The 27,191-nt window shown below is 37.5% G+C and overlaps 1 protein-coding gene across 3 annotated transcripts in view; it reads right to left on the minus strand.

Annotated features, from left to right (window-relative positions):
• Positions 1 to 27,191, minus strand: part of USP9X (ubiquitin specific peptidase 9 X-linked) — a 144,400-nt gene that overhangs the window by 56,706 nt on the left and 60,503 nt on the right. For all 3 annotated transcript variants that reach the window (XM_058184558.1, XM_058184560.1, XM_058184559.1), the window contains 15 exons: positions 25,237 to 25,490; positions 23,290 to 23,435; positions 22,672 to 22,751; positions 22,126 to 22,238; positions 20,419 to 20,637; positions 18,201 to 18,316; positions 14,402 to 14,653; positions 14,172 to 14,310; positions 13,375 to 13,527; positions 11,327 to 11,431; positions 9,149 to 9,355; positions 5,141 to 5,277; positions 2,909 to 3,042; positions 2,326 to 2,413; positions 816 to 1,158 (listed from right to left, as the gene is read on the minus strand). In XM_058184558.1, coding sequence (XP_058040541.1) covers positions 816 to 1,158; positions 2,326 to 2,413; positions 2,909 to 3,042; positions 5,141 to 5,277; positions 9,149 to 9,355; positions 11,327 to 11,431; positions 13,375 to 13,527; positions 14,172 to 14,310; positions 14,402 to 14,653; positions 18,201 to 18,316; positions 20,419 to 20,637; positions 22,126 to 22,238; positions 22,672 to 22,751; positions 23,290 to 23,435; positions 25,237 to 25,332 — 2,328 coding nt within the window. In that variant the 5' untranslated portion in view covers positions 25,333 to 25,490. The remainder of the gene's footprint in view (positions 1 to 815; positions 1,159 to 2,325; positions 2,414 to 2,908; positions 3,043 to 5,140; positions 5,278 to 9,148; positions 9,356 to 11,326; positions 11,432 to 13,374; positions 13,528 to 14,171; positions 14,311 to 14,401; positions 14,654 to 18,200; positions 18,317 to 20,418; positions 20,638 to 22,125; positions 22,239 to 22,671; positions 22,752 to 23,289; positions 23,436 to 25,236; positions 25,491 to 27,191) is intronic.

Here is a 27,191-nt window from a genome sequence, read left to right on the forward strand (position 1 = left end):
ATTACATCTTTTCCCTATAATTTGGAAATAATAAAATCTTGCTTTAATGGAGTACTCTGAAGAATGGGTTGTCCATTATTCTAAATGTCTTTAAAGAATTTATATCATTGTGACAAATTATTTCATTTGTGTGAGATCACAAATGAAATAATTTGTCACAATGATTTAATGGTATTTATATCAACTGCACTATTATATGACATAAATTACTTAAGAAAATTACGTACAAAGACCATTAAGTCAGTCAAGGTTTTGCTATATATTGATAATGAAGGGTCCTTGATGCTCTCTGAGCTTGCTTTTTTTCTTGCAGATGTTTCATTACCCCAACTAGGCAACATCATCAGTGCTAGCATCCCTCATTTCAACCATGAGCTACAAATAATCCCCTTTATTGATACAGTTGATAAATTTGTTGTAAACAGTTGTACACAATCTTATTATGCTGGTAGTAGTAGAAGAACATTTTCAACTAAAATTGGATAATTCATCAAATTAAAAAAACACCTTATTTATATGCTGTTTAGGGGCCTTTTAGATCTATAACTTTTTAAAGTCTTAAAATAGTATACAAGAATTCCATACTATCACAAAAACATTAAGCTTTACATCTGAACATATGAATGTAACAAAATAATGAAAGCACATTTAAAATACACAATGATGCTTCATTCCACATATATGTAATTGTTGATTTGTCTACAAAAATGGTGTTTGCCAATTAGGCACTTTTTCAATACCGTCAATACTATTAACAGAAAGTAAATGATAGTCTCAATTTGAATAGTTAGAGTATATTTTTTATTTACACTTACTCTCCAAAGGTAATCTAGTCCTATTAACTCCAAGTCATCCATCATATAGGCACGTCTCTTTGCTACTAACTTTCCTTCCCGACAGTTCACAGCTTTGAAAAAACGTTCAAAACATTTCATTCCATTTTCTGTTAAGAGTGAAGGGTCCAATTGAAGAACATTGTTTTCAAAAAAGTCTTTATTAATGTCAGGGTCTAAGTCCGGTTCATCTCCCATTAGTTTAGAATACCATTTAAAACAGGCTTCACGATCACACAGGTAGACTGCATTTTCAGCTAAACATTTCCATATTTGTTTTGCCTGAGGAGCACAGAGCCATAATTGACCATCCTTCAGTAAAAATCTTGCAGAAAACAAAGGAACAAATCATTAGAAATATGTATTAATCCCATAAAAACTTTAAAAATGAAGTTTACCATATATACCTAAATTCCAAAAATTTGAAATTTCCAAAAAATAACTTAGCATTATTACATAGTGGGCACATCACATATTTTAATATTACTACTCCTAATGTATATTCATAAAAGAAAGTTATTGTATTTAATATTCTTTGACTATTATAAAAGATTAAGGGGATAAATACAAGAAAATCTGGACAGGTACATAAACTGAATTTCTGTGATCTTCATTTAAGATATTTCCTTCCAAAACCTGACAAGATAAGTTTCTCTTTTATATTTACTAATCTCTTATCCTTAAAACTAGCTATTCAAATGTGTTTTGATGAATCAAGAGATATCAAGATCCATTTATTCAAAAAGGAATCCTACTTCCTTTTCCATTCTTCTGGAGCAGCTTGGCTATGAAGTAATTGTTCTAACTGCAGGAACTCTAGTGAAAACAATGTACTTGAAATCGGTCCATCTGAAAGAGGTTACAGGTAGGTATAGCAATATTTTATTAAATAAATGGGAATTAGGATGACAGGATCAAAATTAAGATGCAAGAAGACAAATCTCTTGCTAAGGATCTTTCTGCAATAAAGTCTACAAATCAGAATAAGCTTAGGTAAAGGTAAAGGTTCCCCTCGCACAGATGTGCTCGTCGTTCCCGACTCTAGGGGGCGGTGCTCATCTCCGTTTCAAAGCCGAAGAGCCAGCCAGCGCTGTCCGAAGACGTCTCCGTGGTCATGTGGCTGGCATGACTCACAGAGCACGGAATGCTCTTACCTTCCCACCAAAGGTAGTTCCTATTTTTTCTACTTGCATTTTTAATGTGCTTTCAAACTGCTAGGTTGGCAGAAGGTGGGACAAGTCACGGGAGCTCACCCTATTACGCGGTGCTAGGGATTCGAACAGCTGAACTGCCAACCTTTCCATTGACAAGCTCAGCGTCTTAGCCACTGAGCCACCGCATTCACATGACTGAATAAGCTTATACTACATGTATTGCAATAAGAATATACAGTTCTTCACCTAAGTAAACAAATATATTTTCTCAGCTTAAGGAACATTTATTTTATTCTGCCCCCCCCCCCCCCCAAAACACAAGCTGTGTTTAAACCAACCGTAAAAAGTTCAACCGCTCTTGGACTTCTTGAACATGACTGTATCTACTTCCTGGTCTTACAGTTTGTGGATCATATTCTCCATGCTCTGCAATTTTTAAGAAGCAGATGTTATGATTTTATATATGTTTAATCATAGTAAAATGAATTTTACATGTTCCTCTATAGCAGTGATGGCGAACCTTTTTGGACATGCAGAAACGTCGCTCACTTGCACTCGTTGGGGGACTCTGGAAAAGCACTCTGGAAAAGCCAAACTTATGGGTTCTAGCGCACATGCACGCCCGATGATCAGCTCGCCGGTGCACATGTGCATACCAGTTTTTGGCACTGCAGCACGCATGGGCAGCTGATGGTCACGCATGCATGTGCTCTAGAAATCCGGAAAACAAACAGGCAAAGTTGCATGTGCCAGGTGACACGGCTTTGTGTGCCACTTTGGGCACATGTGCCATAGGTTTGCCATCATGACTCTATAGAGTAGGTGATCTCACTTTTGTCAGATTAAAATGCTAGCCTTCAGTAGCTAACAATGTTTAGGAGAGAATTTTAATGAGCTAAACAACTTTAAAATTTAACTCACCTTTACCATACTGTCGCATGCTTTCCATATATGCTGAAAGATTTTCTGCAACTAAAGTTACTAGAGCATGATTGTGCTGAAGTTGATTGATTAAGTCATGACGATAAAATACATGGGGGCTTCGCTGAGTTTGACTGCAATTAAAAACATACAACTTATAGGTGAATATTTAATATGAATATTTTCATTCAATACTAATAACAGAAAGTAAATGACAGTCCAAGTGGTATTACATTTTTAAACTAAAATGCCATTCAAAACTGAAAGTCCATACAAGAAGTCAATTTAAAATTCAATATATAACAGAATAAACATCAGGAGCTATAGCTTTATATTAAAGGCACTCTCTTCATAAAATTCACCGTGAAACTATTTTCATAGCTTAATGAATCATTCAACAGCAAGTTATTCTCTACTGCATAATACAATCACTTCTGAATATCTTCTGAACCTGTCAGGTCCCACAGATCCCTATTGAGACGTTCCATTTTGGTGGGGAGGTGGCCTGGGTGTATTCTTTAGTTTATAGCCTTTTTCCTGGTGCCTATCTATCCTGTACTTTGATTTATCTTTGTGGGAATGTAAGGGGGGAAGGCCATCTGTTTTGTCTCAGCTCCAGAGCCTCCAGCAAGAGACACCTGAGAACAGTTTCTTATCACCTTCTCAGACAGTGATTCTCAAAACAACTTCAACACTGGACTGAGAGGACAGGTTTCTAACTGCCTTAATCTAACAGAATTGCAGGGGAATCCTCAGATCCTGCTTCCTTTGTCTTGCTATTTCTTTCCTTCAATAAAAGGCTCCTTTTGAAATGCTAATTGTTTCAGGAATTCTACTTTCTTGAATGGAGAGGAAAGGTAGGTCCTTACAGAACCATAGTTTGTCATCTAGCAAAAATTATTAACAAATTTAAAATCCATTATGAAAATGATTGCTGTTTTCTGGCAGAAGAAAGATGTAAATCTAATATAGCTGATAGCTCCTTAGAACCCTAGAATCACATCACAAAAATTCAGTGACAGAATATGAACAGGGTAACTTCAATCCATTTCCAGCTGTTTGGGGTAATTTTATGGGTCAAACATCTTGACCATTCCTCTCTTCGGGTGAGTACAGATGGTTCTTGCTTAATAACCATTCATTCAGTGACTGTTCATATAACTGCTAGTTAAGTATGACGATGTAAGTCCTTGTACTTATGATGTCACAATATCCTACGATCACGTGATCGTCATTTGAAACCTTCTTTGCTGGCTTCCAACAGTCAATGGGGAAGCTAGAAGGTCCTGAATAGCAACCATATGACATTTGATTTGATGATTGCATGGGGCTTCGCTTAATGGAAACCAGAAATGCCAAAATTTCTATTACTAAGTGGTGTGGTCATGTGACACTGCACTGTGCTGCTTAGCAATGAAAACTCCTGTTCCTTGTTAAGTGAAAACTACCTATATGTTCTTTGTTCCCTGAAGATCAAAGGACTGAATTGTGATCCTAATCCTTGAAACACTGCCAAATCATGAAATGAAGGTAAATAACTTACTTCTTAATTACTACTCCTTCTCAACTGCTTTTAAAATCATTTGTTATCAAAATAACTGACATGAATATTAATGGCAACTCAGCTTCAATATTTCGATTAACCCCTACCACATGCAATTTATACTCTAACAATTCACATTTTAATAACATCCAAAGGTTTAAATGACCAATACAGAGTTTTATTTCAAATTCCTTAGATCAGACTTTTCCATAATGATCAATATCAACTTCCATAAGTCAGTGGGGTTATCCATTATCATTTTGTTATTATTATTTATATTATATTACTTAAAATAATATTGTCATACAATAAATGTTTGGTTGTGTGTGTCAATGAGCAATCTGAAACTTCCTGAAGAGACCAATGAGCTGAAGAGATTGGCTATTCCTGCATTAGACTTTATTTTGCCCCTATCAATTTTCAAAGGTCACATTCTTGTCATACCATTTGAAGGAGGCTAATAATTAAGTAATTCTGTGATATTTCTAAACTAATTACTTACTGATTTATTTTATTTAAAATATTTATATGGCTGCCCATATTTAAGTTTGTTGCATAAAGGCGTTATATGCATTCTACAGGAATACTTCCTATTACCACATAAACTAAACAAATACAAATACACCATCTATTCATGCATTGTACAATATTTTATTACAATTTACTATATAATTACCTTAACTTCTCACCTTAAGTTTTGTGGCGCTTCTCCAAACAAACTACAAATTTCCCTAATTTGTTTCAAGGCTGGAATGACCCATTTGTCATTTGTGCGGAGTTCTTCTATAAAACGATCTATCCACTGTATTTTTTGTGTATCTCTATCCTTCAGGAAAAGAAAAGGAAGCATAAACATGAAGGAAAGAAGATAGAGATAGGCCAAAAATAAACTAAAAAAATAAGATCATCCTGGGCAAAAGCAGAGAAAACTTATTCCTAAATAATACATGCCAACTATAAGTATAACATCAAGTTGCTTCCTTATCCGGCTTGTACATGGAAAGCTTAAGTTTTCTCAGAATCTGGGCCAGCTATTATTTTTGTCCCAAAGGAGCAAGACTGAAATTTTATAACAATGCACCATTTGGCCCTCCATCTCATATACATGACTCTGGGTAAATAGCAATTAAAACAAAATAAAAACAGAATAAAATGAAACCAATAATTAAAAATGTAAATAACAGGTGCAAGCCATCATGCCTCTACGAGTAAAACTGGATCCCTCTCAGAGCTCAATCCCAATTCTGTCTGCAAATCTGGACTGCTATGGAACACCATATGAGGGATATGTTTCCCTTAAACCCATAATGAAAGAGCCACGGTGCTGCAGTGGTTAGAATTCAGTACTGCAAGCTACTGCAGGCTACTTCTGCTGATCACCGGCTGCTTGCAGTTTGGCAGTTCGGGTCTCACTGGCTCAAGGTTGACTCATCCTTCCGAGGTCCATAAAATGAGGACCCAGATTGTTGGGGGCAATATGCTGACTCTGTAAACCGCTTAGAGCACTGTAAAGCACTGTGAAGTTGTATATAAGTTTAAATGCTATTGCTATAATCAACACCAGTTTGAGAAGACTGGCAAGCTCAAAGCTTGATTGCCATTTAAATTATAGCACTCTAAAAGAATAAATAAGAACTATATTAGACTGCTGATTCAAGAGCAATCTTCCACTATATAGACACAAATGGAGGAATAAAAGAGCAGCCATTAGCTACAAAGAGCCATCATGTACTATTTTATACCTCATATTGCCCACACTAATTGATGTCTCTTGCAAAAACTGTTCTTATAATCATAGGAGCCTGCAAGGAAGGGGATGAGGAAATGGCAGAGGTATCTGAATATTCTATAAAAATCAGCATGTGTCATTGCCTGTTTCTATTGCTCTCAAATGTTCTTTCTTGCTCCCAGATTCACCCCTTTCCAATACTGTCATGTATTATTTTCCCCGCTACCTGCCAATTTTGCAGACTAATGCCCTCCATATAAATTGGTGCCCTCTTCAAGCCACTTGTATACAGCTCAGACATTCTAGCTTCTTCTGCAGCCTGCATGCCTGCCGTTTGTGTGAGGGGTGCACACAAACACATCTACAGTAAGTTATCTACAGAGTTCAGCAGACAACCCACACAATCAAGCTGCAAAAGGGTCTCTGGAAGTTTTAATCCTAAAGTGTAGGATAGAACTGTGACTCAAAAACCTATGAAGCAATAATAGTCCAGGGCTTACTGGCAGGGTAGGGATGGGGGGAAAGAAGGTAAGAGCCCTGGATACTAACCTCTAAGAGGATATTCATCGAAGAAATCCCAGAATACCATGTTTCCCTGAAAATAAGACCCAGTCCTATATTTTGTGTGCTCCAAATAAGCACTAGGACTTATTTTCAGGGAAACATGATATCCCCCCCAGTATGTGCACAAGAGGCAGCAAGTGCACAGGGACAAACCGTATCTGGCAGCAGCTGCAGGCTGTGCAGCACAAGTGAGCTGATTCCCTGTCCAAGCAGCAGCCGGAAGCAGAGGTGTGGGAGGGGGGAAGGCAGGCAATCTGGACACACCACATAGGCCATGGGAAAGCTGAGAGTTGGGCTGGAGCGGGAGGCTCATCCTCGTGTGGTGGCACTGACAGCAGATGGAGGCAGAGACGGGGGCAGAAGGCAGGTGATCCTGACACACAGCACAGGCCGCAGGCAAGCTGAAACATGGCCTGACTCTCGGCTTTCCCGCAGCTCATGACTGGATCACCTGCCTTCCCTCCGGCACCTCTGCCTCCATTTGCTGTCTGGGCCACTGCGCAAAGACAAGCCTCCAGTGCCCACCCGCCGCTCCGGCCTCTCAGCCTTCCCGTAGCCCACACGGCACGTCCGGATCATGTGCCTCCCTTCTGCCTCTGCCTGCTGCTTGGACAGGTAAATTAACTCACCTGCACTATGTGGACTATGGCTCCTGCCGTAACCATCAGCCTGTGAGCACTTGCCGCCTCCTTTGCTGGCCACGTTCACCCTCCTTCACTAGGTCTTATTTTTGGCATAGGGCAGTGATGGCGAACCTTTTAGACACCAAGTGCCCAAACTGTGTGTGTGCGTGCCCAAACTAGATCCATAGTAGGGGGGCAGAGATCGACCACAAGACGCCTCTTGTGTGGGGTGCCTCTCCTGTTCAACATCTATATGAAGCCGCTGGGTGAGATCATCCGTGGTTTTGGGGTACGGTGTCATCTGTACGCTGATAATACTCAGCTGTACATTTTCAGCCCTAACCACCCCAGCGCAGCTGTTGAAGTGATGTTCCGGTGTCTGGAGGCCGTGCGGGTCTGGATGGGGAAAAACAGGCTCCGACTCAACCCTGCCAAGACCGAGTGGCTGTGGATGCCGGCATCCCGGTATAATCAGCTGAGGCCATCGCTGACTGTGGGGGACGAGTCATTGGCCCCCACAGAGAGGGTCCACAATCTGGGCGTCCTTCTGGATGCACGGCTGTCGTTGGAAGAGCACATGACGGCCATCGCCAGAGGAGCTTTTTATCAGGTTCGCCTTCTTAGACCGGGATTCCTTATGCACAGTCACTCATGCCCTTGTCACTTCCCGTCTGGACTACTGCAACGCTCTCTACATGGGGCTCCCCTTGAAGAGCACCCGAAGACTTCAACTGGTTCAGAATGCGGCCGCGCGGGTGACAGAGGGAGCAACTCATTGCTCCCATATAACACCCCTCCTGCACAGGCTGCACTGGCTTCCGGTGGTCTTTCGGGTGCAATTCAAGGTGTTGGTTACCACCTTTAAAGCGCTCCATGGCATAGGACCGGGTTATTTACGGGACCGCCTGCTGCTACCGGCGGCCTCCCATCAACCAGTGCGCTCCCATAGGGAGGGTTTCCTCAGGGTGCCGTCAGCCAGACAATGTCGGCTGGCGACCCCCAGGGGGAGGGCCTTCTCTGTGAGGGCACCAACCCTCTAGAATGAGCTACCACTGGGTATTCGCCAACTCCCTGATCTCCGGACCTTTCGACGCGAGCTGAAAACATTTTTATTTCATCGTGCAGGACTGGCCTAATGGTTTTAAATGGGGTTTTTATTGGTTTTAAATGGTCCAGCCAACTTTGAATTTTTGCTTTTAAATTGGTTTTAACTTTTATATTGATTGTTTTATTTTGGCTGTAAACCGCCCTGAGTCCTTCGGGAGAAGGGCGGTATAGAAATTTAAATAATAAATAAATAAATAAATACTCCTGGTAGGGCCCTGTGCTCTCAAGTATCACATCCTCTCTTATATTGGGCATGAAAAATCTGCAACCATTTTACAGCTATTGGTAATATGCAGTGGTAAAACCAGAGCTGCCTTCCGCTGAAAATGGCGAAGCAACCTTTCCTTCCTGGCTGACCTAAACAACTTGCTATTTGCTACTCTCCATACATGTGCAATGAGGACAGAGTACATACACTTGTCAATGTTCCTGGTTACCCAGCTTGTGCACACAAAGCCAGTCGTATGAGGATACCTAGACAGATTGGGACCAGGATGTCATAGTGTTCCAGCTTTGGGTGTGGAAACACCCAGGAAGTGCAAACCTCCCTTAAATTACCCACCTACAATTTGAAAATTCCTGCTTTAGAGGATTGTGGGGGGGGAAAACCAACATAATTTTAAATGAAACACTAGCAAGTTCATTTTAATAGCTAAGTAACAATTCATCCTTACCTGTGAACAACTGTAATCTAAAATTTTAATGTGGGCACTGAGAGCCTGATCCATGATATCAACTGGAACATCATCACTATGTGCTAAATTCCATAGAAGATTTAGTACTTTGTGTGCCATCACACCATCTTTATCATCTTCTGCAAGACGTCGGATTAGCTCAAGTAGCTTTTCACGTTGTTTTTTACTTGCATTTGTCCAACTTGCCTAAAAACCAAAAGGAAATCAATGGAAAGTTAAAAATACCTTCCTATAATAGTAAGAAAAAGTTAAGAAACTGTAATATTAAAATACAAATTAACATCATTTAGAATTTACGTGTAACTATTTTAAATATCATAAATAAATACATATTTTCTTCAACTATACTGAGCAATTAATAGTAACAAGCTATTTTAAAATAATTTTCAAAGATTATATCTGAGTGAAAGCTTCTTTTCCAGCTTTTCTAAATCAAAGCAAATTCATGGTCTTCCAAATAGAATACCAATTTTTAATATCATTTTAATGTATTTTCTAATAACAATTAAATTTTATGCAAGTTATTTGTGAAACATATTTGGCTGCATAATTATTTTTACAATTCTTCAAAAAAAATGCAAGAAACTCATTGGTTTTTTTACCCATTAAGAATTCAACAAATCTAAACTGTAGTTAACAGAAGAATAAAGTACTTCTTAAAAGACAATTGGTTTCCAGTGTGATTTCTTCATAAGTCAACTGTAAATTATCTGATTCTACTATATCATTTGAAAATAAATATCAATATGTCTTTTATACCTGTAGTAAAATATCAATGAAATATAACTGCTACATTTTAACATACAATTTCAAATACTATAAACAACAAAGGGGAACTGACTCAAGGTAAAAGAAATTTCAGGAAGCTGAATCTGAAGTTTATTTACTGTATTAAACTTAACAGAATAACAGAGTTGGAACGGACCTTGGAGGTCTTCTAGTCTAACCTCCTGCTCAGGCAGGAAACCTTATACTATTTCAGACAATGGTTATCCAATCTCTTCTTAAAAATCTCTAATATTGGAGCACCCACAACTTCTGGAGGTAAGTTGTTCCACCGATTAATTGTTCTAAATTTCAGGAAATTTCTCCTTAGTTTTAGGTTGATTCTTTTCTTGATTAGTTTCCATCCACTGCTTCTTGCTGTGGCTTCAGGTGCTTTGGAGAATAGGTCGATCCCCTCTTCTTTGTGGCAGCCCCTCAGATATTGGAACATTGCTATCATGTCACCCCTAGTACTTCTTTTCATTAAACTAATCATACCCAACTCCAGTAAACTTTCTTTATATGTGTTAGCCTCCAGTTCCCTGATCATCTTGGTAGATCTTCTCTGTATTCTTTCTAGAGCAGTGGTTCTCAACCTTTATAGTGCTGCAACCCCTTTAATACAATTCCCCACGATGTGGCGACCCCCAACCGTAAAATTATTTTCGTTTTGAATTTATCACACCTAAAGCCATATTGGCTAGTGATCTGAACTGCTTGCGATTGCCTTGAGGAGGGAGGCATTAAAGCGGAGACTTCTCCCCTATTAAGTTTATCGTGCCTGAAGCCAGATTAGGCTAGCGATTGGGAGTGATTGCAGCTGGCTTGAGAGGGAGACATCAAAGCAAAGATTTCTCTCTTTTTTAATTGATCCTGCCTGAAGCCGAATTCGGCTAGCGATTTGAAGAGCCTGCAGCTGGCTTGTGAAGTCAACCATTGGAGCGCGATTCTTCAACTCGCAAGTATACTTCCCATATTTCCGATGGTCTTAGGCGACCCCTGGCAAATTGTCATTCAACCCCCAATGGGTTCCTGACCCACAGGTTGAGAACCGCTGTTCTAGAATCTCAACATCTTTTTATATCATGGCGACCAAAACTGGATGCAGTATTCCAAGTGTGGACTTACCAAGGCATTATAAAGTGGTACTAACACTTTACATGATCTTGATCCTATCCCTATGTTAATGCAGCCTAGAACTGCATTGGCTTTTTTGGCAGTTACAGCACACTGCTGGCTCATATTTAAGTAAATGTCCACTAGGACTCCAGAATCCCTCTCTCAGTTACTACTATTGAGCCAGGTACCACCTATTAACTTCAACATAAATTGAAATTTGATTATATCATACTCAAAGGAGTTCAATGAATAGTAAATGAACAGACTAATTACCTTAAAACAATCAAACAAATGGTCAAGCTGTTCAGGAGAGAAATCCCAAGCCAATTTTGCAAGAAGATCATGTACATTTTTCACAATGGCTTCATGTTTTCCTGCCTTAAAGAGCAATATTATTAATGTTATTTTTATTTTATTTGTAGAAAAAGATACAACATATTGCAACATTATCACAAAGTATCATTTTAAGGTAAACTGATTAAAAGTCAAGGATTGATAATTTATGATGTACCTGCTGCTTTACAAAGCTATGGTCAAGAAGCTACAAAATAAATGAAGGGGGGGGGGACATGAGAATGCTTAATACATAATTACTTCTACTATATGTATCTCAGCTTGAACAAAACAGCAATAAGCAGCCTTTGAAGAATTTCAAACTACACCTAACTTCTGGGAGAAAGAGCATGAAATGTGATGATAGAAAACTAATATTGCTTCATTATATAACATCAAGCAGATGCTTGAATTTTTCCTAGAAAGTTCTTTGAAAGCTGTTCAGGACAAAATGTAAGAACTGCTTCAAGCTTCATGAGACCTTTGGTTGAGAATGATAAATGGGTGAAGGTTATTAGAACAGATATATGTAGTCCTTGACTTACGACCACCACTGAGCCTAAAATTTATGTTGTTAAGTGAGACATTTGTTAAACAAGTTCTGCCCCATTTTATGACCTTTTTTGTCACAGTTGTTAAGTGAATCACTGCAGTTGATAAGTTAGTAACACGGTTGTTAAGTGACTCTGGCTTCCTCATTGATTTTGCTTGTCAAAAGATAGTCACATGACCTTGGGACACAGCAACGGTCATAAGTATGAATCAGTTGCCAACAATTTGGATTTTGATCATATGATCATGGGGCTGCTAGAAAGGTTGCAAGTGTGAAAAATGATCATAAGTCCCCCTTTTCAGTGCTGTTGTAATTTCAAGGGTTACTAAATGAACTGTTGTAAATTGAGGACTACCTGTATATTCTATGAATAAATGCAAAGAAAGGAGAATGAGATCAGAAAAGATTGGGAAAAGTTTAAACAGAATATGTAAGCACACTTAGAAGTTCATGAAGATGCTAAAAGGTATAATTAGAGTGAGTGGAGTGAGAAAGATTAATATCTGGATATTGGTGGATGGACATAAATTAATGAAAGTGACAAGACTGCAATGCTTAAGATCAGAGTAGAGGTGTGCAAGATCCAAAGTATGTATTTTGTTTCAAATTTTCATGAACAGTTTCAAAGCAGTTCCATCTCAGTAAAACAAAACAGTTAGACTAAAACAAAATCTTGGAGGGATCTCAGGATGATTTTTTATGGGATTAATAGCAATAGCATTTAGACTTATATATAGCTTTACAGTGCTTTTCAGTCCTCTCTAAGCGGTTTACAGAGTCAGCATTTTGGTCCAACAATCTGGATCCTCATTTTACTGACCTCGGAAGGATGGAAGGCTGAGTCAACCTTAAGCCTGGTGAGATCTGAACTGCCGAATAATTGTAGCCAGCCGGCAGTCAGCAGAAGTAGCCTGCAATACTGAATTTTAGCCACTGCGCCACCGTGGCTCATAAATAAAGAATAAAGAAAGGCTGCTTCCCGCATTCCTCTCAGTAGCACCTAGAATTTCATATCCAACTTGCCTTGTCAATCCTTAATTTTGCCAGAACCTCCCTTATCTCCTTCCCCTCAGGCATTGTGGATTTACTGCCCTATATACCACTATGTACCAGTTCCCTACTGTAATTGTTCCAACAATAAGAAACATAACCTAAGCACAGCATCTTCCACAGCCTCTTCTGTCCCTGATCTTCCCAGAACCTGCCCTTCTAAACAAATGGTTGTACTGAACAATTTTAACTAGATCTACTACTAAATATACTTGCAGTTTATTTGAAACTTGAAAAGTTAAATTTTTGCACCCTTATAAAGGGATAGGAAAATGTTTCAGAGACAAAAGAATTAAATGTTTAGTATTGCAGTACAATAGATAGACAAAACATGGCCACGCAAATAGAGATGGTCTCATTCAAGATGATAGTATTTAATTCTTACCTGGGCAGCCCAAATGTTGTCAAGATCTTGCAAGGTTAAGGCTTTTTCTTTGATGACAAAACGAAGAATTTTCTCTAACTTTTCTACATACTGAGGTTGATGTAGACTATCTCTCAACACAATTGATAAAATGTTGTTTTGCTGGATCCATTCCTAAGCAGAACATGAATGTATTGGATACAATTAAAATATATACATATTTCCCTTTGTTTTATTTTAGGTGAGTGAAGCAATGCATATTATTTATTATAATTATTTATTAAATTTTATATAAAATTTTATATAAAACTCTTGGGGATGGGAATCACGATTTGAAAAAAGGAATACTAATAATATTCATCAACTTTTCTTCCTAGAACAAGAATATTCAACTGGCTATTCCAGATTTCGCAATGACTAGGCACAGTATAATTTTGCTATGTACGCATGTAGAAAGATATAATGTGAATTAGATTAGCTTTATCCTTCTTGATATTCTGGAAGCCCCTCGAGATCTGGTTATGTCACCAAGTCTGGGGGTCCAGAGAACAGGAGACATGTTTAGATGGCTCTATTATTGAAGTTTATTCATTCTCTTTCTCTTTACTTGGGTTTCTACATATTTTACTTTTAATTTTTTTAATGTTGACTTTTATATTTTTAAATGTTTGCTTTTATATATGCAATTTCTTTAATTATTGTACACTACCCAGAGTCACTTCTCATGAAATGGATAGCTATATAAATTTGATAAATAAAATAAATAAATGGATGCATATTCTTTAAACTTCCCACTAAATTAAAGCAAAAAAGCTTACTGCCATTCTTTCTGCTGTAAGCCATTCCTCCTCTTCAGGATTACCATGTCGATGGGTGTAATATGACACACTAGATATAACTTTGTTAACTTCATTTAGTGCATTCATTTTTCCATTGAAAGATGAAATTTGTAATAACCTATGAAGAAATGTTAAAATAACATTTTAAGAGGAACAGAACAAGATAACTCAACTCCTAAAAAGCATTAGCACAACTGAAGAGATCTTACCTAAGTATCATTTTTAATCTAAATATTTCTAAGTTTTTAACTGTTTCCTCTTGTCCTGGAACTCTTGAGGCTAAGTTCTTCAGAGATTTTATTATCATTGACAAAGCATCATTTTTGGCTTCATTCTTAGCTTCTTTCTTCAGTTCATCATCAGTTAAGTTCTCTAAAAACTGTGGGACCATTTCTATAATTGGAAGGAAGTATTTCTTCACTGTATGCAGTGTTAAAAACTCATAGCATTGTCCAAATGGTCTGAAAGAAAGATATCAATGTAAAGGAAAAGCTAGTTTGAAGTAGTAAGTTAAACAACCATATTTATAATTCATTTCACACAAAAATTAATCAAAGCAAAATTTACTATAACTGAAAAATAAACTGTTTAAGCACTCTTAATGGACTGGCTTGCTGTGTATGAAATATGAACCGAATTTACAACTTCAGGGTAAATCTGATTGATTACAATCTTAATACAGGTAACAACTACTGTTTGCCAACCAAAGTTCTAAAAAGTAGAACAGCAAGAAGCTCTGTATCCAATGGCAAGTGTTGGATGGAGCGTAAAGAATGAAGTTAGGAAACAGGTGGGAAGAATCTCTGATCTCTTCTCCACAATGTTTCTGCTAGGTAATGAAGAAATGTGGAAAGAAAATATAAAGATAGAGGCTAAATTGAGGTAATATGTGTATAACATTTTTTTTTTGGTTTACATTTATATCCCGCCCTTCTCCGAAGACTCAGGGCGGCTTACAGTGTATAAGGCAATAGTCTCATTCTATTTGTATATTTTTTACAAAGTCAACTTATTGCCCCCCCAACAATCTGGGTCCTCATTTTACCTACCTTATAAAGTATGGAAGGCTGAGTCAACCTTGGGCCGGGCTTGAACCTGCAGTAATTGCAGGCTACTGTGTTCTAATAACAGGCTTCTTAACAGCCTGAGCTATTCCGGCCCCTCTGAGCTATTCCTATTATCTCTGGAGGGGCAAGAGATTATGTGAGGTGAAGTGGGTAGAACTCTATGCTGGCACCATTCAATGCATCTATGGAGCAGAGGGCTTTTTAAGCGCTAGTTCTTATAATATTTATATTAACTTTGCCCCTATCTTGTTACAACAACTTTGGTACTGATGTAAATCACCTGCTTAGAATTAGTGGCAATAGAACCTCTACAATAACTCCAAGTAACTTTGGAAAGTTTGAAACTGTGAACTTCATTTTAGGATATGCCAGGGCATTCAACACTGAATGAAACCTGAAATCAGGTGGTTATTACACATTACACAAGTACCCAGGAAAGCATGGAAAAAAATAACTGATTTTGGAACACAGGGAATCCAAGGCAAAATTCACTTAGGAGTTTTGGGGTAGCACAATCTTCCTCACAGTCAGAACATTTTGAAAAAAGGGTATCAAGGCTATATGACTAAGGAGCCTAAAAGTGAAATGAAAAAAAAAATGTCAATGCCATTACATTTTTAAGAATACAAAACGAAGAGTAAAGAAATGGAGAAGGAAAGCCAGGACTAGACAAATCACAAACTCACCAAAATGACAGAAAAGAAACGAGTGTATTTTCAGCAAGACAGTACTATTATACAGCATGGGGGGGGGGATGGTGAGATTTTCATATTTTCAGCTCCACTAAAGAATTTTCAGGACGCTAGACCATATAAATTATAAATATATAAGCCCATATAAATTCATCACTGTGATGGGATGTATACTATGGAAGAATGAAACTGAAGTTATTCTTCCTTGGCATCCATCCCATCACAGTGATGAGTTTAATCAATCTATTGTCACTCTACTTTGAAGTTCACTTTTGGGGAGGGGGAAAAATAGAACTTTCAGCAACGATTTTGATAACGTATAATTAAGAAAATGTCAGTAACAACAATTATTTTCTCTAAGCAAGATAAAAAATTTTCTATTAAATTATTCTATTAAGCTTAACTGAATATTTAATTAGTGTTTATTTTTGTGTAATAAAACTAATTTTTAAATATATTTTGAGAATTAATGTAACAGTTAAACTCTACGCTACAGAAAGCTGTAAAAACCTTTGGATTATTGCAGCATGGTGTACATGGGGCTACCTTTGAAGCATGTTCAGAAGCTACAACTGGTCCAGACACAGCAGCGTGACAGTTTTGGAAGCCCATAAAACACCACAGTTATGCAAGCTGCACTGGCTGCCTATCTGCTTCCGGGTGCAATTCAAGTTTATTATCTTTAAAGCCCTTTATGGCATTGATCCAGGGTATCTGTGGAATAGTCTTTCCCCAATGTGACTGGCCTGCCCCACTCGTGCTGGCAGAAGGGGCCTACTGTAGATCCCATCATTTTGGCTGGTGGGATCTAGGAGAAGAATCTTTTCTGCCACAGCTCCTGACCTTTGGAATATCTTGCCACAGAAGGCAAGATCCCCCCTTTTAGTCTAAAGGAAATGCCTTAAAACCTGGCTATGCTGGCTAAACCAGCTCAGAAGGTACAATCCAAATGTTTGCTAAAAAGCAACCTGCTGGATATATAAAACCTCACAAAGCCATTTTTCACTGGGCTGTTTAAACATGACTACCTGAGTGGCATTTTTTAAAACTAAGGAAACTGTAAAACCTACAATTAAATTTGCTCTCAGTTTTAATGCTGTGATTCCTTAAGGAAAGTTTACTGCACAATTCTACTTGCTTGATTAAAATGAAAAGAAATATCAAAGTCTTCTACAAACTAATGTAACGGTTTCTCTTCTCCAGTCATGTCTGACTCTAGAGGGCAGTGCCCATCTCAGTTTCTTAGCTGAAGGAGCCAGTGTTGTCCAAAGACATTTTTGTTGTCATATGGCCAGCATGACTATATGGTAAGATGCATGGAATATTGTTATCTTCCCACTGTAGTGATACCTATTTATCTACTCACATTTGCATGCTTTCAAACTGCTAGGTGGGCAGGAGCTGGGGCAAATGACAGGAATTCATCCCATCACACAGCGCCCGCATTTCAAACTTGGGCTGTCAGCTTTCCAGCTGACAAGCTCAATGTCTTTAACAACCAAACCATCACATCCCAGACACCAATGTAGTTTGTACATTAAGGAAGAGTTAAATCACTAAAGCTCCTAGATAGCAAGAGTTACAATAAGGAGATTAAAAAAATAATAAATTGATTAATTTTGTCAAACTAAACACAATATATTTAGTTTAGAATTACAAAATAAGGTTCTTGTAAGGTTCATTTTGCAGTGCAATACATAGTTTTGTTTTAAGTAGTAGCAATTGCAACACAAACTTTTTTATATACTATCAAAGACTTACAATATTTTGAAATTTTGAATGTAACATTAGGGCTGACCAATAGGATTCAGAGTATTTTGGGGGTGCAGTTGATAATAGTTTAGCAATCTGAATTATAGCCTCAATGACTTTGTTTTTTTTTTAAACTTTAATTGGAACAAATTGATATGAACTATTTCTAAATTACCTCTTTTGCAGTCAAAAACTATTTTTGACAGCATATGGGAATAGATAGAAAAATCAGATATTCTAATTTATTAGAGAAGAAATGTTTTCAAAGGGTCAAATCCACTATTGGATATAAACCATCCTCCAAGTTTACGTATTAATATTATGTATTCTCACATTCTTATATTTTAGAAATGTGTAAACTTCTTTGCATTTTGAGAAGTGTGGAAAAGTGCATATAATATTAACTTTATCATACAATATACAGAAAGATATTTGAATTAAAAGGAGTTACTGCTGTTCAGATGACAAATTCCAAACACTTCCTTAGAAGAACTTACTTGATGAGAGCTGCAATAATCTGAACATTCAGTGCTGATCCACTCATAAAACGATCATGTAGGATTTGAAATCCATTTAAGGTGCCAAACTTGTTGATGAGATCTACTAGCCAACCCTGCAAAAAATGTTTTCTCCTTTACAAATAATTTCTACCCCCAAAACATTTATTTACATCACAGATATTGCTCAACATATTTGATTGAAATTAGGTGCCAGTCAGGGGTGAAATGCTCCTGGCTCAGACCGGATCGCCCAATCTGTTAACAATGACGGCTGGTGGTTTGGAGAACCAGTAGCAAAAATCCCTGGCCCTACCCCCTGCTGAGCCGCGCCATCATCAGAGGTTTTTTTTTTACTTTTAAAAGCATTTGCCGAAAACATGCCTTTAAAAATAATTTTTAAAAAGCCTTTGATGATCCCGCGGCTCAGCTGGGATCATCAGAACCATTTAAACTCTTTTTTTTAACAACCTCTTCAGTCGAAGAGGTTGTAAAAACAAAAGCTTTTAAAAGGATCCTCTGGCAATCCCAGCTCAGATGCCTCATCACCAGAACCTTAAAAAACATGTTTTCTACAAGCTCTTCCGCCGAAGAGGTTGTTAAAACAATCCTTTTAAAAGGTTCTGGCGATGAGGCAACTTCAGCTGGGATCGTCAGAAGAGCCTTTTAAAATCTTTTTTTCCTTTGGTGATCCCAGCTGAATTGCCTCATCATCACAGGCTTTTAAAATCATTTTTTAACAACCTCTTACAACAGCCCCCGCCCATGCCCACCCAATCGCTCCCTTGCCACTTGCCTTATTGCTGCTCCTTTTGGGCTCGCAAAGCCTTGCTTTGCTTCGGCTGCTGCAATCAGCTGCATCAGCTAGCAACTGAATCTGCCTGCCTGCAATCCATCTCCTCGGTGAGCAATTCAATCTGCCTGCCTCCAATTGGTAAGTAAATGGGGGGTGGGAAGCTTTAAAAAATACTTAATTGGGGATTTTTAAAAGAGTTTTTTTTTTAGACAGCAATTTAAAGTTAAGGAAGTTTTAAATTTAGCTGCTTTTATCTAAAACAGGAGTCTCCGACCTTAGTAACTTTAAGGTTTGTGGACTTCAACTCCCAACAAAGCTGGCTGAGGAACTCTGGGAGCTGAAGTCCACAAACCTTAAAATTACTAAGGTTGGAGACCCCTGATCTAAATAATATAAATAAAATAAAATAATAAAATAAAATATTTGTGCAGCTTTCTGAGATTTGGTGTCTTTCTGCAGTGTTTCACTCTAAGTACACAAACACACAAAATCTCACAAAGCTGTATGCGTGCGTGTGTGTGCGTGTGTGCGAGTCAGTTGTGTTGTGTTGTGTGTGTGTAAAGTGTGAAAGTTGTTTTTTGAGCTTTTTGTGGCTGTGTGAGGTGCCTGCTTGTTGCAGGGGCCATTTTGGGTGAAGTGCAGTGGCTTTTACATTGTGTGTGAGTCAGTTGTGTTGTGTTGGGTGTGTGTTTAAAGTGTGAACGTTGGTTTTGGGTACCACTTATTGTTTTGTATATTTATTATTTTTATTATTTATTGTTATTGGCCACACCCACACAGTCATCTGACCACCAAACCACATCCACCAATTAAGCCACGCCCACAGAACTGGTAGGGAAAATTTTTAGATTTCACCCCTGGTGCCAGTATCTTTAAATTATTGTTCTTTTACCTTTATCTAGTACTATCTTTTAAACTTTATTGAAATTTGAAAATTTTGAAAAATTATATAACATGAAATTCAATCTTTAATTATGACAGTTTAAATGTCAGAATAAGTGGTTTTTTTGTGAGAAACAAAGGCAAGATTATCTTTAAAAATCTATTTATGTAGGTTCCATAATCTAATTTAGCTAAAATAAATTTATTAAATTGCACTGAGAATAACAAAAACTAATTCAAGCATTCAAGTGCTTTGTCCACAACCACTGTTATTCAATTTAATACTCTGAAAAAGTACTATTTGCAGTACAAAGAGAAGCTGAATTATCAAAATTGTCAATGATATCATTACTTAAATATCAGATGGAAATCATATTCTAAAAACCCTCTGCATAGGCTTCTATTGAAATAAATGCACAAATTCTAGTTTTTCTGATTCAAATAACAAACCAAAAGAAATCCAGTTTCTGTAGTTTTCCCTTATCTCTGGAAATTATTTTTCAGAGATTTCATCTATAGTTCCAATTTCAATCAGCATACCTTTGGTGACCTTGGGTCTGGAGGACGAGCATAAAGTTCATCTTCAGCTAGCTGAGCTCCAGCAGGAACAGTTTCTGAGGGACGTGTACCATTATAAAGATGGAATTTGCAATGAGGATTTAAGGCCATTGCAAGAAGTTCAAGAAGAGGAAACCAATCTTGTGCCAGCTTTGCCACACAAAGTTCAACAAGGCGATGGGTGTTGTTAATGATACATCTCTATTTAAAAAAAAAGATTTTAGATATGCTGCCTTGCATTCAATTCTGCCACTAATCTTATTACAGTAATAAACACAATGCTACACTGTAGTGTGTTTTAGGTTTAAACTAACAATTACCAAACTTGTAGACCAAGGGTCCCTGAGGAACTGCAAAAAATTTTACTGACCAAAAAATATTCCACTGCCTAGGTAGAAAATCAAAAAGAAAAATACCAGTGGACCAAGGGCAACCCTTTTTTCCCCCGATGACACTTCTCTCCCATCCAACATAGACAGTACATGCATGATTTTTCTCTTTAATGGCACAGATGAATGTTCCTGCTTGTCATGGTCAGCTCTGACTCAGAGGAGCCTGCTGAGTGAATTTCAGCCTGTGAAAGCTTTGAGTATTCAATGACATGAGGCTGGTTCACTCAGCAATCACCAGGACCAGCTGTGCCCCCACCCATAGGATGAGGAATCAGAAAGACCATCCAGACCCAGAATGCACTTTTTGCAATGGAGGAAACTTGACTTCTCTTATTGAGAAAAACTGCAATGGTACTCAGAACTCTGTGACCTGAGCTCATGCCTGTGGAAAATCTGCTCCTTGGGACCCCAACTAGCTAATTTCTTACCTATGATAGGTATACTGTGCCCAATGATGCTTCTGTCTCCTGCTTTGGACTCCAATTACTGAAAACCTTACCAGCAAGTTTCCAAAGATCTGGGGGACTGCTCAAAACTGACTGTGAAAGCGAAATTCCCTGTTTGCCACTGCCTGTATTAAAGCAGACTTCCCCAACCTTTCCAGCTTTGCGGCCAGTGGCAGGGGGAGGGGAGAGTGGATGATTCCCTGCGAGCAGTGGGCAAGCGTGCACGCACAGCTCCATGTGTGTGAGTGGCGGGCATGCGTGGACACTGCTTGAGCAAATGGAGTGTGCACGCATGCACTCTCCTGCTGCTCATGGAAGTGGGGATGTACACTCTTGCCCACCACTTCCACAGCCTGGTTCCAAACAGCTCAAGGGCCAGTAGTGGGCCACAGCCCAGGGGTTGGGAGCCCTGATTTAAAGCAAAGTCTGCAACCAAATTTCTTTATGTATGTTTATGCATCTATTCTGGGTCAGGATCCTGCATTGCGCCTAACTGCTATCCTGTAAGCTTCTTATAAATGTCCTCACTTTGACACAGCTGTTCTCTACCAGCTCCTACTGTTCTCCCTGTCTTTCACACGGCTATCCATTGACTCTCTGTTCATGTTATACCCCTTATTTTTTCTTCTGTACATTTTCACACCCCATATTGTCAACCCCTGATGATATGTATACAATTACTATCATGAGGAAGACTGCAAAAAGTTTAATATTAAAAGTATTTTCCTATTCAAAAAATTTGGGAATTATTGGTTTAGAAAGCCAGGAGGCTTGGGAAATTAAATCTCCTTTTTTTAGCACACTGGATTTGCTTATTAACATATATTTATGAGTAGCTAACTTCAACTTACATGAATTTCAAATTTCCAGCCACTCACTGCCTCATCTGTAAGTATTTTTGTGAAAGAAATTGTTAACCCATCTCGGAAAAATCGCTGACATGCCTCACTTTTAACATCAAGACCTATGTAAAAAAACAATAAAATTATTGCTATGGAAATTCAAGCCTCAAAATACCAATGACAACAGATCATTCAAAATCTTTTTCAAGATTTAAAGCCCTTTGTAGCCTTAAGTATCTACTGTATTTTATCAAAATTGAATAAAAATGCTAGTTTCTTTAGTAAATCTAAAATATTTAACACCACAGGATTTTTAATGTGAAAAATAAAAAAACCTTGAAGAAAAAATAATCAGAACACTAATAGCTGGAGATGGCAGGCAGACTTATAAAAACGAAATGTTTTTGAGGGGGTTACAAAAGAAACAGGAATGCAAAGGCACTAAGGTAATGTCTGTTTAAGACTACTCCCAATTCATACAGGTAAACCATTTTAAAATGTAGCCAGAAATATTAATTATATCAATTTTTCCTAATATTTTATTTTTCAGCTTACCCTTTTTACTAAGCTCAATAGCAGCTTCTAGAAGAACTTCTAACTCTCCCTTGGGCAACACAGGAACAACCCATCGAGGTCTAGGAAAATGTAAGAATATAATTCATTTTACATTACATCTAGGTTTTCCCCACTCATGTATCCTGAATACATGGGTCATAAATTCAGAAAAACTTAGAAAAAATCTGTCATAATTTGATACTGTTCTTTGTAAACAATTCAAGTTTTACGTGCACTCCTTGTTTAGCAACTGAGTTCTGTTCCAACGAGCAGGTTGTTAAGTGAATACATGACTGAGAGGAGATAGATGCTGTGAAGATCACTAGGTTTCTGTCATTTCATATAAATCAAGTTCTCTTATAGCTACACAAGCATTACTCTTATTCCAGCATGGATTGTTGTAATGAATATAAAATTTGGTCATAAATGTACACATTGGTTGGAAAGTATTTTTTTAACTTTTTATCATATTTCAAATAATCAATAACCAAGGTAGTTGGTAAACAAGAAGTGGATGTATTTGTTTAAAAGCTACTGAAATAAACCCAAAATGCCAATAGAAGTTAACTGCACCACTGTTAGAATTTTTTAAAAATAAAAAAAATATTTAAAAAAAACCTGTTGATCATGTCATCCAATTTTGCCAAATCAGTGTGTGGAAATGCAGGCTCTTCATCTTCAAGTTGTGGTGGGGCATCACCTTGACCCTGTTCATCAGGGGGAGTAGCTGGGGAATTCTCATTTGAAGAATCAGGTGAAGAAGTCTGAAATGGAAACTATGGATTTCTATGAACTATTCAAATTCCATCATTTTTGTTTATAGATTCATATGAGCATTTAAATATGCATTGAGATTCTGGAAAGGTTAGGAAGGCTGATTACTGCTTTCTGCTTATTTAGGTTTTTATATTCAAGATTGCATTAAAACATAACCATGTGGTAATATTTCCAACTGTAGTCAATGACAGGCCTGCTTGTTCTTCCTACAACCACATGAATACATTTACCACTCTCATTCCACTACAACTAGTAGTGTTTATTTTCACTTCATTTATCCTAAATTTGTGTTTTATAACTTCTGACTACTATAATGGTATCTAGAGATATCATTTTTCTCTTTTTGACAGAATACTAAATTTTTTATTTAAAACATTATTTCTTTCCAAAATCAATGAAATTTTAACATGATACCTTTTTCTAATATTGATTGCTGCAAAGTGGGATCATTTTAGGGTCTCTGTATTATCTAACAAATAAAATAGCACTCATGCTTTTACACAAAAGAAATCTTTGATAAAGCTTAGGTTCAGAGTCTCATGTATCTAAATACTTTGCATGCCAAGCAAGCCTCCAGGTGAGCAAAAAATTATACCATCTACAACTGTTTCTCTCTTAAGCCCTGCTGATTGCCTCACTGCTTCTTGTATGATTTATACTGTTTATCTCAGCTGAATTATTTCTGTTAGTATATAGAAGCACACATATTGTCAGGAATGGTAACAATCTTCCCAGTCAACTAAATGCATTACTTTTAATGTAGGCTCATCAAAACACTAATAGTTACCCTTTTTATAGAGCGAGACTGATTAGATTATACTGAACAGCTAAAATACACATCTATTCTCATTTTGGCATTGAACAAAGCACAGTCATAGAAAACAGAAACATTTGATTAGCAAATCCAATGAGTGCTTCTGGAGCCTTGTTTATTAGGCATCTTAAATTGTGAATTTTTAAAATTTTTAAAAAAGAAATCATATTATACCGTGTTTCTCCCAAAATAAGACCGGGTCTTATATTAATTTTTGTTCCAAAAGACACATTATGGATTATTTTACGGTTAGGTTTTATTTTGGGGAAAATATAGTACTAAATGCCTCCGTCTGCTGACAATCTTAACTGGGGCTTATTTCTGGGGTAGGGCTTATATTACAAGCATCCTGAAAAATCATGCTAGGGCTTATTTTCCGGTTGGGTCTTATTTTCGGGGAAACAGAGTAGATAGTGCTCACTTATCAAAGTTTATTGGGACTAGGAACTCCGCTGGTAAGTGACATGATCATAATGTCACATAACCCCGTCAAATTATGATAGCATTTCTAGCAGTCCCAGTTGCTTTCATTATTAGGCCAATCCTTGCAGGCACAGTGTCCCACAGATACACAATTACAATCTGTGATCTCCTCACAGCTTTCTCATTGACTTTGCTTGTCAGAAGCCAGCAGTGAAGGTTGAAAATGGAAATCATGTGATCACGGGACACTGCAACATTGTAACTACAACCCAGTTGCCAAAGGCCCAAATCACTATATGACCCAGGAAAGCTACAATGGCCACAACTATTAGGACCTGTTGTTAAGTCCAACTCATTTAGCACTATGGTAATTTAGAACAGTCGCTGAATGGACATTAAGCAAGAATTATCTATATCTGCAGCCAACTGTAGCTCCCGATTATCAATTCTGAATTTCATATAACAGCAAGAATTATAAAATAACTAATTAGAACTCTCTACTGTTATATTCAGACGGAAGTATGTATATTGCAAAGACATATTTAACATACCTGATTCTGCTGGATAGGAGGCTGGGACTGTCCATCAGGAGCCTGTCCCTGACTTTCATTCCCTCCTACGGGAGAGCCACGAGTTGTGGCTGTCATACTCGAAACAGGGCAGATTTTTGCAATTTTGTCTGCTTATGTAGTTGTTGAGAGAGAAAAACTTATAGTCGGCTTAATAAAGTTGAAGTACCGGCGTAGATCTGTTTTAAAAAGCTCCAACTCAAGAACAAGCCATCTTGCAGAGACCATTGCATAATCTGAAAGATAATTCAATATATCGTATTATTTTAAATATTATCCTGAAGATATAAAAATGTCATTTGAGGAAAAACATTCTCTATTTCTTAATAAATCCAACAGGAGTCCCAAATAATAAAAGAAATATTATATTTTTCCAGAACTAAAAAATTAGAATAAATGAATTGACTCCATAAGTTTCAATTTTATGACCCAACCATCTTTCTTTTCTCTTGTATCTGTTTTATATTTTAGGAAAACATAATCTGGCATTGTAAAAACAACACTGTATCATCACAGAACTCTTAGAAATGTTAATCCATGACCAATACTGGGTTACTTTTAATTAGTGGTTCCTTACTGATTCTCCTGATAAGGCTCCATTTCAATATGGAAGTAAAATATATGTGTCCAGCTGACCTCTGCTGATCTAAAATGTTCTAAAATGATCTAAAATGGATGCAAGACCATCAGAAAATATTAGGACTGTATGGTAGACTCAAAACAAAACAAAAAAACTCAGAACCAAGCATTAGCAAATCCCTTACATACTGTTGCCAAGACAGTTCCACAGATGTGTCCAAGATATCACAGGAGACTACCTTAACTTGAAGGAGACTTTAACTTGTAGAATACAGGTAGTTCTCAACATATGACAAATCTCCCAAGGCTACTTATGATCAAAGTTCTGACAACTGTCCCCTGGGTCATATAATCGTAATTCAGCACTTGGCAACTGTACATGAAAGCCGGTTGACAAGATTTGAGCAATCTATATTCAACTACTAAAATATTAAATATTAAAATAAATAGTTTAAGTTTACTAGAAGCATTTAAATTAGACATGAGACTGCGCTAAAGCATATTCAAAGTCTCTCTAATAGTACAAACCTTTTTCTATACATGCTGCAAGATATTAACGTAAGATGAGTATGCCACATTAGAATTATTTAGTAAGTACTTTATTTGAATTGGTACATACCAATCCACAAAATGGCGAAAACTAATCATTCTGATGTTTACAACATATTCTGAGCTGTATTCACTTGTCCTACCATGTCAAAGCATTTTAATGAAGGCTATAGAACAAATGTAGGTGGATACAGACAAGTAGTCTTCTACTTGCAACTGGTTACTTCACGAGTGTTCAAGGTTATGACAGACATTTCTGACATTTCTTACAACCCATGTTCAAGGTTCTGACAGCTGTTCACACCATGATCACATGACAGCACTTACAGAGATGTGACTACATTTGCCCCAAACTAGTATGTACTTCCCATTTTGGGCAGAAAAACTGTCCATAGTGAACTACTGGTTTGCTTTGCATCTACCACATTTGTTTTATGGCTGCAAAAAAGGTGAAAATATCAGGTTGGTCACATAGATGACCCAATTTATGACCATCACAAGTTACAACAATGATGGGCTGGGTCCATTACATCTGGAACGCAAAGATTACCTATAGATAATTTCACTATTTACTAATACAAACAATCCAAAACTGTAACATTTATATCAGAAATACAAAACTGAAAGTAAATTGCTTGCTTATACCAGTGGTTCTTGTTAACAGTTCAACAACTGTCTGAATCTGTAACAGTTCTGAATGAGAGGTAGTTATGACTGGTGTTCAAAGTTTTGGCCAGAACACTGTCCCTGCAGTCATATGACTTCAATCCAGGCACTCGGCAGATGGTTTGGATTTCTGACTGTCACAG

The sequence above is a fragment of the Ahaetulla prasina genome, chromosome 5 (assembly GCF_028640845.1).
Source record: "Ahaetulla prasina isolate Xishuangbanna chromosome 5, ASM2864084v1, whole genome shotgun sequence".
NCBI lineage: Eukaryota > Metazoa > Chordata > Lepidosauria > Squamata > Colubridae > Ahaetulla > Ahaetulla prasina.